Source organism: Hylobates moloch, unplaced genomic scaffold (assembly GCF_009828535.3).
Source record: "Hylobates moloch isolate HMO894 unplaced genomic scaffold, HMol_V3 SCAFFOLD_19, whole genome shotgun sequence".
Taxonomy (NCBI): domain Eukaryota; kingdom Metazoa; phylum Chordata; class Mammalia; order Primates; family Hylobatidae; genus Hylobates; species Hylobates moloch.
Window position 1 is genome coordinate 859,402 of NW_026652294.1, and position 13,766 is coordinate 873,167.

Genomic DNA, 13,766 nt, shown 5'->3' on the forward strand with positions numbered 1-13,766 from the left:
TAGAGACGGGGTCTCACCGATTTGCTCAGGCTGGTCTAGAACTCCTGGACTCAGGTGACCCTCCCACCTTGGCCCCCCAAGGTGCTGGGATTACAGCCGTGAGCCACTGCCCTGGCCTAATCTAGATTCTTTTTTTTTTTTTTTTTTTTTTTTTTTTTGAGATAGAGTCTTGCTCTGTCGCCCAGGCTGGAGTGCAATGGCGCAATCTCAGCTCACTGCAACCTCTGCCTCCTGAGTTCAAGCAATTCTGCCTCAGCCTCCCAAGTAGTTGGGATTACAGGTGCAGGCCACCATGCCTGGCTAATTTTTGTGTTTTTAGTAGAGATGTGGTTTCTCCATGTTGGCCAGGCTGGTCTTGAACTCCAGACCTCAGGTGATCCACCTGTCTCGCCCTCCCAAAGTGCTGGGATTACAGGCATGAGCCACTGCACCCAGCCTAGATTCTTAATGATATTGCTGAGCTGTCACCTAAGAAATGTCCTGGTTGTGCTTTGATTTGGTGTGGAGGTGTGGGACAACGACAACATCTACGAATGTGTAGCTTCAAAAACCGGTGTGGCCAGGCATGATGGCTGGAGAGGGAGGGACAAATATCACCACCTTGAGGATTTGCAAAGGGCTGGCTCCATCCTGGACTCTGTTTCCAGACATTACCCCCCAATCCCCACCCCGCGTGCTACAGGGGCTGGTGAGGGTTTTAAGAGCCACACCTAGGTGAGCAGTGTGGGATAGAAAAAAGGGCACGGGCCGGGCCATGGGGAATGAGCCCATAACTGTGGTCCAAACTCCCTGAATGCCATCCTTATTCTGGAACTTTCCTTGTCAGCTTCTTAGACAGAACTGGCTGTCTGCTCTCCCTTCTCCAGTGACAGCTGTCCCCTGCAGGCCTCTGAAGAGGGTCAGCGCTGAGCTCTGAGCAGCCCTGCTGGGTCAGCAGCCTGAGCCTGCCCTGGGATTTCAGGAGTTGCCGCTCCACCCAGACAGGCATCCTCGCATGCCCCCTTAACAGGCAGCCCTTCTGTTCATAGCATGGGTTACCAGGTCAAACCCTGCCACCACCGTGGGGAACTTGGTTCGGAGCCCCATGGCCGTTCGGATGGATTCTGCGATGACAGCCACATCTTTGGATCTGTGAGAGAGACAGAGAAGCCAGGAGACAGTGCCCAGCACCAACAGAGCACAAACCCCAGAGCACTCCCTCCATGCAGGGCTGGGTGGGCCTCAAGTGTGCAGGACCCGTTTCCCAAACCTGAGGCACCCCTGCCCTCCTGACCCCACCCCGACCAGGCCATTGTGACCCCTGAGAGATATGTAGCCCAAATCCATTCTTATCAAAGACCCTTCCTGGCTCTGGGGGCACCTGTAGTCTCTGAAAAGTAGGTGGGGTCAGAGGACCCACGGGAACAGTTTTATTTGTCTGTATTTAGAGGAGGCCAGGTGGCCTTGTTCCCAGCTCTCCTTGCATCTCTGTCGGGGGTGTAGACATGGATGCAGCTCAGGGGCAGCTCTCTGTCCACTGGACACCTGCAAAGGGCCACAGGTCACCCAAGTCCCTGATGGGTCGGCTGGACCCAGTAACCATCTGGCCTCTTGCTGATTAAGTCAGCAAGACCCTGGGCACTGCAGAAGCCTACAGGGGCAAGGCAGGCAGCATGACAACAAAAGCCCCAAAACACGGGGTCTGGCGCAAGCCCACAACAGGCTCTCCTGCCACTGGCTCTCTTGCTCCAATCCTCGGCTCTGTGGGGACAAAGCCTTCCTGGCCTGCCCCACCCATGGCCTCTCCCCAGAGCCTAGGCGAACCTGGGGGCACTGATGCACTCAGCTCAGCCCTCACACCCTCCTGCCACTGGCCCTGGGAAGGGGCATCTGGCACCAGGGAGCCTCTGAACAGAACGTGGGCCCATCCTGCAAGCTCCCTCCGAGGGGGACCGGCAAAAAGCCAGAGCTCAGCTCCTCCAGGCCCCAGGCCCCATGGAAGGGAAGGGGACTCAGGAAGACTGGGCATGGGAGGAGGCTCCTGGGGAGTCAGTGCCCTCCAGAGCCCAGGCTCGTGGGTGAGCTGAGCAGATGGAGCCACTGCCAGATCCCTTTGGTGCCCGCCCGATGCCTGACTCCGAGGGACCCCACTGGCTGCTGCCCTTGCAGCTGCGACCATGGACAGGTCCCAGCCTTAGACTGGCTGCTTTTTAAAGTGAGGGGAGGGGTCTTGTCTGGTAAAGTCAAAAGGGCAGTTAAGCTGCAAAGCTTTCTGTGCTTCCCTGGGAAAAAGAGTGGGTCTTTCACCCACGTGCCAGGCCACGCACATGGTACTACTGGAGGTCCCCACACGCAGACTTGAGCCAGTGCCACTCAGGGTATCTCCCTGATCAAGGACTCACACACAACCACACACAGAACCCAGAGGCAAATTGAAACCAAAAACGGGCCAATTATCCAAACATTCAGGCAAAACCATTACGCTCATAAACGAGTCACCAGGACAATGTGGGGTCACAGCCGAGAATTCTCTGGGAAATTCACACACTCTTCATTTCAGTTTGGGGGTGAAGACCTGAACTAGAAGTGGCTTCAGGCAGCAATTCATTGCTGGGTCACTGCACTTACCTACTACTGTGCTCACACACAGAGGCACAGCACAGCTCCTTGGCACCAGTGCTGGGCCTCTCCCGGCCTCCCAGCCCCGCTTCTCACCCCTCCCCTCCCAGCCTAGTAGCTCTGCCTGCATCCCAGTCTCCCAACCCGAGCTCTTCAGCAATATGCTCTCTCACCTGTGATCTGAATAAATGATTTTGATTCCGATAAACTCAGGGTGAGTTTCCACAAACTTCTGAGCTACTTCCTGGTAAGTCTTCACTGACCACTCTTCGTCATGGTGCTCTCCACTGAGCTCATACACCTGGAAAGGAAGCACAACCAGGAGCCGTCAGGTGTGCAGCGAGAGACACCCTTCCCAGCCACCCCTGCCCAGCCACCCCTGCCCAGCCACCCCTACCCAGCCACCCTTGCCCAGCCACCCCTGCCCAGCCACCCCTGCCCAGCCACCCTTGCCCAGCCACCTCCTTCCCAGTCAACTGCTTCCCAGCCATCAACGAGCTCTGGGAAAAGTAGATGGGGTCAGGGGACCCACAACACAGTTTTATTTGTGTTTGGATGAAGCCAAGTGGCCTTGTTCCCAAAAGTCCAGCCAGGCTGGACAGTGCTTCCCTTGTTCCTCGGGCATTGTCTCTGCTGCTGCGTGGGGAATTCCTAGCTGGCTCTGGGATAACCCTGATGCTGATGCCCGCCTGTCTCCTTCATTGCTGGGTCACCACACTTAAAACAGCGCTTGGCACACGAGAGGGTAGGTGGCCATTAAGCATTTGCATAATGGTTGAAGAACAGGTCACGGGGGGAGAGGATGAAAGCTAGAAAGAGTGATCTGAGAATGATGTCATTCCCCACTACCTGCTCACCTCCCCACTGCTTCCCTAACTCCATGTGCAGCAGCTGCAAGGCGGCCACTGCCACCAGGGACAGCAAGGGGGACACAGGGAGATCAGAGTGGGGAGAGCTGGGAGTGGGCAGGTGACAAGGAAGCTAAGGGAAGGGAGGTGTGTAATGGGGAAAGGTGGCTCACACCTATAATCATAGCACTTTGGGAGGCCGAGGCAGGGGGATCACTTGAGGTCAGGAGTTCGAGACCAGCCTGGCCAACATGGTGAAACCCCCATCTCTACCAAAAATACAAGATTAGCTGGGCATGGTGGCACGTGCCTGTTAATCCCAGCTACTGGGGAGGCTGAGGCAGGAGAATCGCCTGAACCCGGGAGGCAGAAGTTGCAGTGAGCCAAGATCATACCACTGCACTCCAGCCTCGGCGACAGAGCAAGACTCTGTCTCTAAAAAAAAGCGGGGGGGGCCCTCTCTCTTCCTCGGCGCTGCCTACAGAGGTGGCAGCCGTCTCCTCCTTGGCATCATGGCCACCCTCAGACCCCTTGTGAAGCCTGATTGTCAAAAAGAAAACAAAAAAGTTCATCTGGCACCAGTCTGACCAATATGTCAAAATTAAGCATAACTGGCGGAAACCCAGAGGTATTCACAACGGGGTTCGTAGAAGGTTCAAGGGCCAGATCTTGATGCCCAATGGTGGTTATGGGAGCAACAAAAAAAAAACAAAGCACATGCTGCCCAGTGGCTTCCAGAAGTTCCTGGTCTACAACGTCAAGGAGCTGGAAGTGCTGCTGATGTGCAACAAATCTGCCTGTGCTGACGTCGCTCACGTTTCCTCCAAGAACCGCAAAGCCATCGTGGAAAGAGCTGCCCAGCTGGTCATCAGAGTCACCAACCCCAATGCCAGGCTGCGCAGCAAAGAAAATGAGTAGACAGCTCATGTGCATGTTTTGTGTTTAAACAAAACCGTAAAAACTGCAAAAAAAAAAAAAAAAAAAAAAAGGACTGAGCGCGGTGGCTCATGCCTGTAATCCCAGCCCTTTGGGCGGTCGAGGCGGGCGGATCACGAGGTCAGGAGTTCGAGACCAGCCTGGCCAATATGGTGAAACCTCGTCTCTACTAAAAATACAAAAATTAGCCGGGTGTGGTGGTGTGTGCCTGTAGTAGTCCCAGCTACTCCGAAGGCTGAGGCAGGAGAATCGCTTGAACTCAGGAGGCAGAGGTTGCAGTGAGCCAAGATCGCGCCATTGCACTCCAGCCTGGGCGACAGAGCGAGACTCCGCCTTAAAAAAAACTAAAAAAAAAAGATGTGGAATTTCTGCAGAGACTGTGGGGTGAAGGAGATAGGGAGCAATAATATGGAGATGTCGATTACTTCCATGGCATCAGTTAAGCCCTTATGATGTAAAAGGAACAGGGCTGGGCATTGGAAGGGATGAAAAAATGCTAATAGACAAGATAGCTGCCCTCAGGAGTGACAATATGGTCAGAGAGATAGACTTGACCCACTAAAAAGAGTTCATGCCTGTAATCCCAGCAGTTTGGGAGGCCGAGGCAGGAGGATCACTTGAGCCCAGGAGGTCAAGACCAGCCCAGGCAATGAGTGAGTTCCTGTCTGTAAAAAGGAATGAAAAAAGAAAACAATAGAATAAGTGCTAAAGAGAAGCACATGACCTCTCAGAAGAAGCAGTTTGCTGTGACTGGGTGGGTCAGAGAAGGTTGCTAGTCCTGACCAAGGGAACGGTGGCTCCACACAGAGCCAAGAGCCGCCTGGGGGCGGGGGTTCAAGGAGCCAAGGTTGAGAGCTGCAGCGGGAGCCAGGAGCTGTCCCCTCACTAAGGGAGAAGCGCCCTTCCTCCCAGGAGTCGGCTCTTGCCTCTGTGGCATCTCAGGAAATGGGCCCTTGGGAGTCCACCTCCTCTGCTCATTTCCCACCAGCCCCTTGCCTCACTCCTGTCTCCCCAGCCTAGGGGCCTCCCACACCCCTCCAGGCTGCGGCCATTGTGTGTCCTTTGTCTCTGGGCAGTCCCTCAGATCCCCGCGTTCCCCCAGGCCTGCAGAACAGCACTGCTGCTCTCTCATCTCCAGGGTGCTGCCCCGCTGCCTGGGCAGGGGCAGTGGGCGAGCGGGCAGTGAGGCTCTGCACTGGTCTTTGCTCTTCTGTTTCCTCTGCTGCCCCAATGAAGCCTGGCACGTCACACAGCCCCCGACACCCTGCACCTGGCCAGGCCACTCACTCTTCTCGGGCAGTTTCCCTGACTGCCTGACCTGGCACAGACATGCTCAAGGCTACTGAACTTTAAGGCTGCCAGAGCGTGCCAGAGGGGAGAACCTTAGGTACTGTTCATTCAGGATCTAGTATTGTCCATTATTATTATTATTATTATTTACTGAAGGGGGTCAGAATACGTCACCCCAAATAGGCCACTTTAGCAGAAGAAATATTTTTAGCTGAAGGCAATTAAGAAGCAGCAAATGAAGAAAGAGCTCTTTGCCCACCCCATCTGCCTAAATTTCCCTTTGTGAAGGTGTCGCCCTCCCCTCTCCCATACCAGGAGGATCACCCTTACCACTGGAAACACAAAGTTTTTACCAAGATGGGTCTGCACAAACCAGCCTTATAAAATTGCCCTTATCTTCCATTAGTTTCCCCCATATGTTTACCTGCCCACAATTTACTGTCCCTAGAAGCCCAAACCCCTTTTCTTTCATCTTGTCACTTCTTCACAATTTATTACCAGTTGTTAAAATGGAATATAAGCCCCCAGTCTAACTTCTTTGGTGCTTCACATCTTTTCAAGGAAGGCCTCCATCTATCTGTGCACATAGCAAATTTTTAGGCCGGGTGTGGTGGCTCACGCCTGTAATCCCAGCACTTTGGGAGGTGGAGGTAGATCACCTCAGGCAAATCACCCGAGGTCAGGAGTTGGAGACTATCCTGGCCAACATGGTGAAACCCCATGTCTACTAAAAATACAAAAATTAGCCGGGCGTGGTGGTGGGCACCTGTAATCCCAGCTACTTGGGATGCTGAGGCAGGAGACTCGCTTGAACCCAGGAGTTGAAGGTTGCAGTGAGCTGAGATCACGCCACTGCACTCCAGCCTGGGCAACAGAGCAAGACTCCATGTCAAAAACAAAAAAGCAAAACAAAAAAATTTTTTTAAACTTTTTTTTTTTGCAACAGTCTTGCCGTGTCATCCAGGCTGGAGTGCAGTGGCACAATCTGGGTTCACTGTCTGTTTCACTCTTATTCTGTCATGGATATACAGTAGAATTTTCCTGAAGCTGCATCATGTGTGATACTATTCTGACCGATAATGGATTATGTGTTTGTATTTAGAATAATTTCTTTCTCTTTTTTTTTCTTGAGACGGAGTCTCGCTCTGTCGCCCAGGCTGGAGTGCAGTGGTGCGATCTCGGCTCACTTTAACCTCCACCTCCCAGGTTCAAGTGAGTCTCCCGAGTAGGTGGGATTACAGGCACGTGCCACCACGCCTGGCTATTTTTTTGTATTTCTGGTAGAGACGGGGTTTCGCCATGTTGGTCAGGCTGGTCTTGAACTCCTGACCTCATGATCTGCTCGCCTCAGCCTCCCAAAGTGCTGGGATTACAGGCATGAGCCACCGCACCCGGCTAGAAAATGTCTTAATTTTGGCTGGGTGCAATAACTCACACCTGTAATCCCAGCACTTTGGGGGGCCAAGGCGAGTGGATCACCTGAGGTCAGGAGTTCAAGACCAGCCTGGCCAACACGGTGAAATCCCCTCTCTACTAAAAATACAAAAATTTGCTGTAATCCCAGCTACTTGGGAGGCTGATGCAGGAGAATCATTTGAACCCAGGAAGCAGAGGTTGCAGTGAGCCAAGATTGTGTGCCATTGTACTCCAGCCTAGGCAACAAAAGCGAAACTCCATCTCAAAAAAAAAAAAAAAAGAAAATTTCTTAATTTTAACATCTAATACAGGATATATCAATAGATATAATCCACGTAAATAAAAGGCATTTGAAATTATCAAAAATTTTTAAGAATATAAAGAGGTTCTGAGACCAGAAAGTTGGAGAACCACTGTGTTACCCCAACCCACAATTCTTACCTGCAGTTGTCTTGGACTCATCCAGCTGGTTCACAGCAGGGAAGAGCAGGGTTCTGTCCTGGCCTCGACCACCCTGTCATTACTGAGTCTCCTGCCCACACCCCCCAGCTAGATTGGAGGCTCCTCCAGGGTAGAGTCCTTGCAGTTTTACTCTCCCCACCTCCTCCCCTTTGGCACCAGAGCAGGAGCTCCACAAATAAAAATTAATTCAAGGAGAGTGCTGTCCACAGGAGTTTTAAAAGTACTAAGGCCCAGGCAGCAAGGGCAAATAGACAGATGTTGGAGGAGTGGTGGGTGGAGTCATGCTAGCAGAATAGAAGGGAGACAAAAGAAATAACCTTTAAAAAATATTAACAATTGACAATTCTGCTTAAAAGAAGATCTCTGAGGCCTGGCATGGTGGCTCACACCTGTAATCCCAGCACTTTAGGAGGCCGAGGCAGGCGAATCACCTGAGGTCAGGAGTTCAAGACCAGCCTGGCCAACATGGCGAAACCCCGTCTCTACTAAAAATACAAAAATTAGGCGGGCATGGTGATGGGCACCTGTAATCCCAACTACTCGGGAGGCTGAGGCAGGAGAGTCACTTGAACCCGGGAGGCAGAGGTTGTAGTGAGCCAAGATCGCACCACTACACTCCAGCCTGGACAACAGAGTAGTTCATGGGGAAATTTGGGAGCAGAGTGCTATAAAGGTCATACAACTGGTTTGTATCAGAACAGAAACAAGGACTTGGAATTTCTTTTTTTCTTTTCTTTTCTTTTCTTTTTTTTTTTTTTTTTTTCTGAAACAGGGTCTCACTCTGCCGCCCAGGCTACAGTGCAGTGGCATGATCTTGAACAGCCTTGAACTCCCAGGCTCAGGTGATCCTCCCACCTCAGCCTCTTGAGTAGCTGGGACCACAGGTGCATACCATCATACCTGGCTAATTATTTTGTTTTGTCTTGTTTTGTAGAGACAAGGGTTTTGCCATGTTGCCTAGGCTGGTCTCGAACTCCTGAGCTCAAGGGATTCACCTGCCACCATCTCCCAAAGTGCTGGGACTACAGGCATGAGCCACTGCACCTGGCCAGTACTGGCAGTTTCACTCAGCTTTCACTACCAGAGTACCATTCACTTAAGAAGTGTTGAGCTTCTACTACATGCCAGGCATATGCAGGGGCTTTATGCCATAATCTCATTTAACCCTCAAAACTACACTATGAGGTAGGTCTCATTTTACAGATAAGGATTTTGAGGCTTTAAAAGTTTGAGAAGGCTGAGCACAGTGGCTCACGCCTATAATCCCAGCACTTTGGCAGGTCAAGGTGGGCGGATCACCTGAGGTCACGAGTTCGAGACCAGCCTGACCAACATGGAGAAACCCCGTTTCTACTAAAAATAGAAAATTAGCCAGGTGTGGTGGCACATGCCTGTAGTCCCAGCTACTCAGGAGGCTGAGGCAGGAGAATCGCTTGAACCCAGGAGGCGGAGGTTGTGGTGAGCCGAGATTGTGCCATTGCACTCTAGTCTGGGCAACAAGAGCAAAACTCCGTCTAAAAAATAAAAATAAAAATAAAAATTGAGAACCTCAGCCCCCCTGCATAATTAGTGGGGCTGGAGGCCGACCACATTTCAGAATTTTGCTTGCCCTGAGTTGTCTCCTGTCATCAGGAGGCCCCTGCCCCCTCCTGTAGAAAGGTGACAGTCCCTAGAGTGACATCTCAGCCTTGGCGGCACAGTGGCATCACTCAAGGAGAGGAAAAATGCCTGTGTCCCACCCCAGAGCAACCAAATCAGAATCTGTGGGGTAGAAGCTTGGTGTTTGCAATCTCCCAGGTGGTGCTAGGGTGCGATATACAGCTGGGGTGAAGATCTGCCACTGTTCCAATTTAACAGACAAGTAAATAGCACAATGACAGCATAGTCTGATGAGTCCTGTCAAAAAGGGAGCAGTTAAGAGGGTGCGTGTTCTCGTAAAGCGACACCAGCAACATGACACAGGGTTCGCTTCATTCAGCAAGGAGCCAAATGGAATTTTGAATGAAGGGTCTGCTAGGAATCCAGGCAAAAGCATGGGGGCTGGGGAGCACGGGTACGGGGGGCACTAGAAATGCTTATTATATGAATGACAACGTCTTAGAAAACGTCCGGGAACGACTGTCACAGGTTCTCTGCCACCGACGTGTCTCCCATCAGCTGTCCCCTCCATAAGTGCCAGCAGGGCCATCCCCTGTGGATAACCCTCCGGGGTCTTGGAAGAGACCCATGCTAAAGACTCAGGGGACCCAGTCTGGGCCTCAGACTCTGCCGTGGGGGAAGGGGCCGGAGCCCAGGAGATAAGACCCGCCTAGCGACTGTTGCTACCGGCGAGCAGTCTTTGTTACTGAGCATTAGGAACACAATGGGAGGCTCAGCGGCCAGGATAGTCGGTCCACAGCAGCCCCGGCCGGAATTAGCCCGCGACCAGGCAGGGGGAGGCGAGGCGGCTCAGCAAAAGGATTCCAGTGAAGACTGTTTTTAGTTGTTAATGTGTTGGTGGCCCCCCCACTCTGGCTAATGGGGGGCATTAAGACCTAGACTCTCCGTGGCAAAAGCCTTTGTTCCAGGGTCAGACCCGAACAAATGGTCACATCCCCTCCCCCTCCCCCTCCACCAGAATCCCAAATCCTAGCAGCCCAGCACCTTCTCCAAAGGCTGGCTGGGGGACGGGCGGAGGCGGGCAGAGTGAGGACAGAGGACTGGAGCTGGGCAGGCCAAGTCTCTCCACCTCCGGCTCTGGAAGGAGAAAATGGCCACCTGCAGAACAAGGGGGAAGATGGAACAGGAAGCCAGTGCTCTGGCGCCTCTCTTTCTCCCTCCGATCCAACCGCTCAGCAACTTCTCCCACATGCCTCCCCACCAGGCTCAAGATAAAAGTCTCTGTCTCAGCGTCTCCTCCCTCCCCTCCTCTATTCTCTTCCCCTCCACCCACGAAGATCCCAGGGTTCTGCAAGGGTTGGAGTTCCCTATGCACTCCCACACCAAGACAGTTGTCAGGATTTGCCCGACAGGAAGTTCTCCCCTACCAGGGCCCAGTTCCATTCCAGGGAATCCATCTCCCCTCCGGAAAAAGGAAAATTGAAGCCAGATGCCCTCTGGGATAGCCATTTGAGGTGGGCGTGGCTATTAAGACGCTCAGAGAGCCCAGCGGGGTGAGGAAAGCGACGAACTTAGGAGCCCTGGCCTGGGTCCAGTCACCCCTTACTACCTATGTGACCTTCATCAAGCTCTTTGACCTTTCCTAGCTTTAGTTTCGACATCAGTAAGATGAATTAATAGCTGGGCATGGCTCGCGTCTGTAATCCTAGTACTTTGGAAGGCCGACGTGGGTGTATTGCCTGAGCTCAGGAGTTCGAGACCAGCCTGGGCAATATGGTAAAACCCCATTTCGCCAGGCGCGGTGGCTCACGCCTGTAATCCCAGCACTTTGGGAAGCCGAGGCGGGCAGATCACCTGAGGTCGGGAGTTCGAGACCAGCCTGACCAACATGGAGAAACCCCATCTCTACTAAAAATGCAAAATTAGCAGGGCATGGTGGTGCATGCCTGTAATCCCAGCTACTCGGAAGGCTGAGGCAGGAGAATTGCTTGAACCCGGGAGGCGGAGGTTGCGGTGAGCCGAGATCACACCATTGCACTCCAGCCTGGACAACAAGAGTGAAACTCTGTCTCAAAAAAAAAGTCAAGATGGAGCAGGTCCTTCCTCAAAGTGTGGTCTGGGTCAGGCCACCTGCATTAGAATCCACAGGAAGGGCGCTAGGAGAGGGGTGCTAGTTATTTTTACAGCTTTCTGTTCCTACCAGACAGCACAGAATTAGAACCTGGGAGGTCAGCGTCCAATAGCTGATTTTAAACAGCACCTCCAAATTCTTCATATGCACCCCAATGTTTGAGAACCTCCATCCACATGCATGATGACTACTGGGGCCTACTGAGGATACCAGGCTATGTAAGATCTGGGTTGGTCTGAAATAAGTCACAATTTAGCTGGGAAATCAAGGCTTATACATTATGGCATAAATAACACAAAGCAATGCACTCAGGCTACTGAACAGAAACATTACAGGGAACGAAGGAAGGAGGGAAGTGGAAAGCCATGGTCCCAAAAAGGATGAAGGAGGGGCTGCTGACCTGCCAACTGGGTGGGGCTGAAACTGCTCAGGAGAGAAGGATGAGCCTTGGTGGACTGGAGTCCAACCCTGAAGAGAGGCTTCCAAATAGAAATTAGCCAGGCGCAGTGGCTCACGCCTGTAATCTCAGCACTTTGGGATGCCAAGGTGGGTGGATCACTTGAGGTCATGAGTTCGAAACCAGCCTGGCCAACATGGTGGAATCTCATCTCTTCTAAAAACACAAAAATTAGCTGAGTGCGGTGGTGTACACCTGTAATCCCAGCTACTCGGGAGGCTGAGGCAGGAGAATCACTTGAATCCGGGAGGCGGAGTTTACAATGAGCCAAGATCACGCCACTTTACTCCAGCCTGGGCAACAGAGAATGTCTCAAAAACAAACAAACAAACAACACAAGAATCACTTGCTCTGGGAAGTGCAGTTTCTTCCAGCCTCCTACCTAGGCCAGGAGAAAAGTCAGCTCATCAATTTTTGCCAGCGCCTCCCTTTTCAGAAATTCTTTTCTCAATAAAAGACGCGACCTTCTCTTTTCTTTTAAAAGGATGATTTGTGTCCTGTGTCTTATCTGTCTGCTCTGTCCACAAAACTGATGAAAGCTCCACTGCAAGGCAAAGTTAATGTTCCCCTCCCACTTCTCAAGAACTCAGAAATGGAAATATAACTCTGCACTCAGAGAGTTAAAATAGAAAACAAGCAACAGATCCAAGTGGAGACATGCAGGTCACACAAGAGATCGGACTTTCCAGAATCCAGAATCCAGCCTTGCCGCTAAACTCACCAAGGGTATTAACATATCCAAGGAAAAGGCTGGGCATGGTGGCTCATGCCTGTAATCTTTGGGAGGCCGAGGTGGGTGGATCACCTGAGGTCAGGAGTGCAAGACCAGCCTGGCCAACATGGTAAAACCCTGTCTCTACTAATAATACAAAAATTAGCTGGGTGTGGTGGTGCACGCCTGTAATCCCAGCTATTCCAGAGGCTGAGGCAGGAAGTTCCCTTGAACCTAGGAGGTGGAGGTTGCAGTAAGCCAAGATGGTGCCATTGCACTCCAGCCTGGGCCACAAGAGCGAAACTCTGCCTCAAAAAAAAAAACAAACAAAAAAAACCATATCTAAGGAAAAAGGTGGGTCAGTCCAGGATGCCAAGCAAAGGGAGAGTTGAGACCCACAAACTGGAATAACTGGAATAACAAGTGGATCAGCTGAGGTCAGGAGTTCAAGACCAACCTGGCCAACACAGTGAAACCCCGTCTACTGAAAATACAAAAAATTATCCAGGCATGGTGGTGTGCACCTGTAGTCCCAGCTACTCGGGAGGCTGAGGCACGAGAATCACTTGAACCTGGGAGGTGGAGGTTGCAGTGAGCCAAGATCATGCCACTACACTCCAGCCTGGGTGACAGAAAGAAACTGTCAAAAAAAAAAAAAGAAGAAGAAAGAAAAGAAGAGAGTTTCCTGATGAAGCATAAGTGTCTGATCCGAGTGATAACAGCATTCTGATTTTCTTGTTTACACATCTATCCCTTATGAATTTGTTCAGTGTGTATTGATCCTGTGGAGCCCTGTCACTTCTGGGTCTACAAACAATAAACTTCGCAGCCCATAAAAGACTACAGAATATGCTAACAAAACTAAAATACTGCCACCATGTGGGCCTTTCCACAAGCTTAACAGTCAGTCCCCAAGGCATTTGTGTATCCGATCAATATGTAAATGAACGAGCAGACTCTCTTGGATACAATGTGAAGACTCTACCAAAGGTCACTTTCCCCAAGCCACTGAAAACCTTTAACCAGCTCAAACCCTTCTGAGCTCACCACATAGAACACCCAGGGATCCTGCCCACTCCCACAATACCCCATCTCCCTCAGCCCAACAAAAACATCCTCAGGAAAGTTCTCTCCAATAAACTCACCGAAATAAAACTCTAGCAGTATTTGAGCACCTAGGGCTGCTCTCCTCGAAAGATCCCTGCCCCAGCAACACGGTGCCTGGGGTCAGTCCAACTCAGAGTAACTAACCTCAGTTATCCTTTGCTTCTGGTCAAAATGCAAGACCCCAAAATCAGATATTTTGTGATGATGCTC

General features: G+C 51.6%; 1 protein-coding gene and 1 pseudogene across 1 annotated transcript in view; one reads left to right on the top strand and one right to left on the bottom strand.

Moving 5' to 3' along the window:
* ADA2 (adenosine deaminase 2) overlaps nucleotides 1-13,766 on the bottom strand; it is a 46,191-nt gene that overhangs the window by 10,749 nt on the left and 21,676 nt on the right. The window contains exons 3-5 of the mRNA XM_058431855.1: nucleotides 3,448-3,503; nucleotides 2,772-2,899; nucleotides 1,039-1,129 (exon numbers count right to left, since the gene is read on the bottom strand). Coding sequence (XP_058287838.1) covers nucleotides 1,039-1,129; nucleotides 2,772-2,899; nucleotides 3,448-3,503 — 275 coding nt within the window. The remainder of the gene's footprint in view (nucleotides 1-1,038; nucleotides 1,130-2,771; nucleotides 2,900-3,447; nucleotides 3,504-13,766) is intronic.
* LOC116458632 (large ribosomal subunit protein eL32-like) lies at nucleotides 3,959-4,364 on the top strand (annotated as a pseudogene).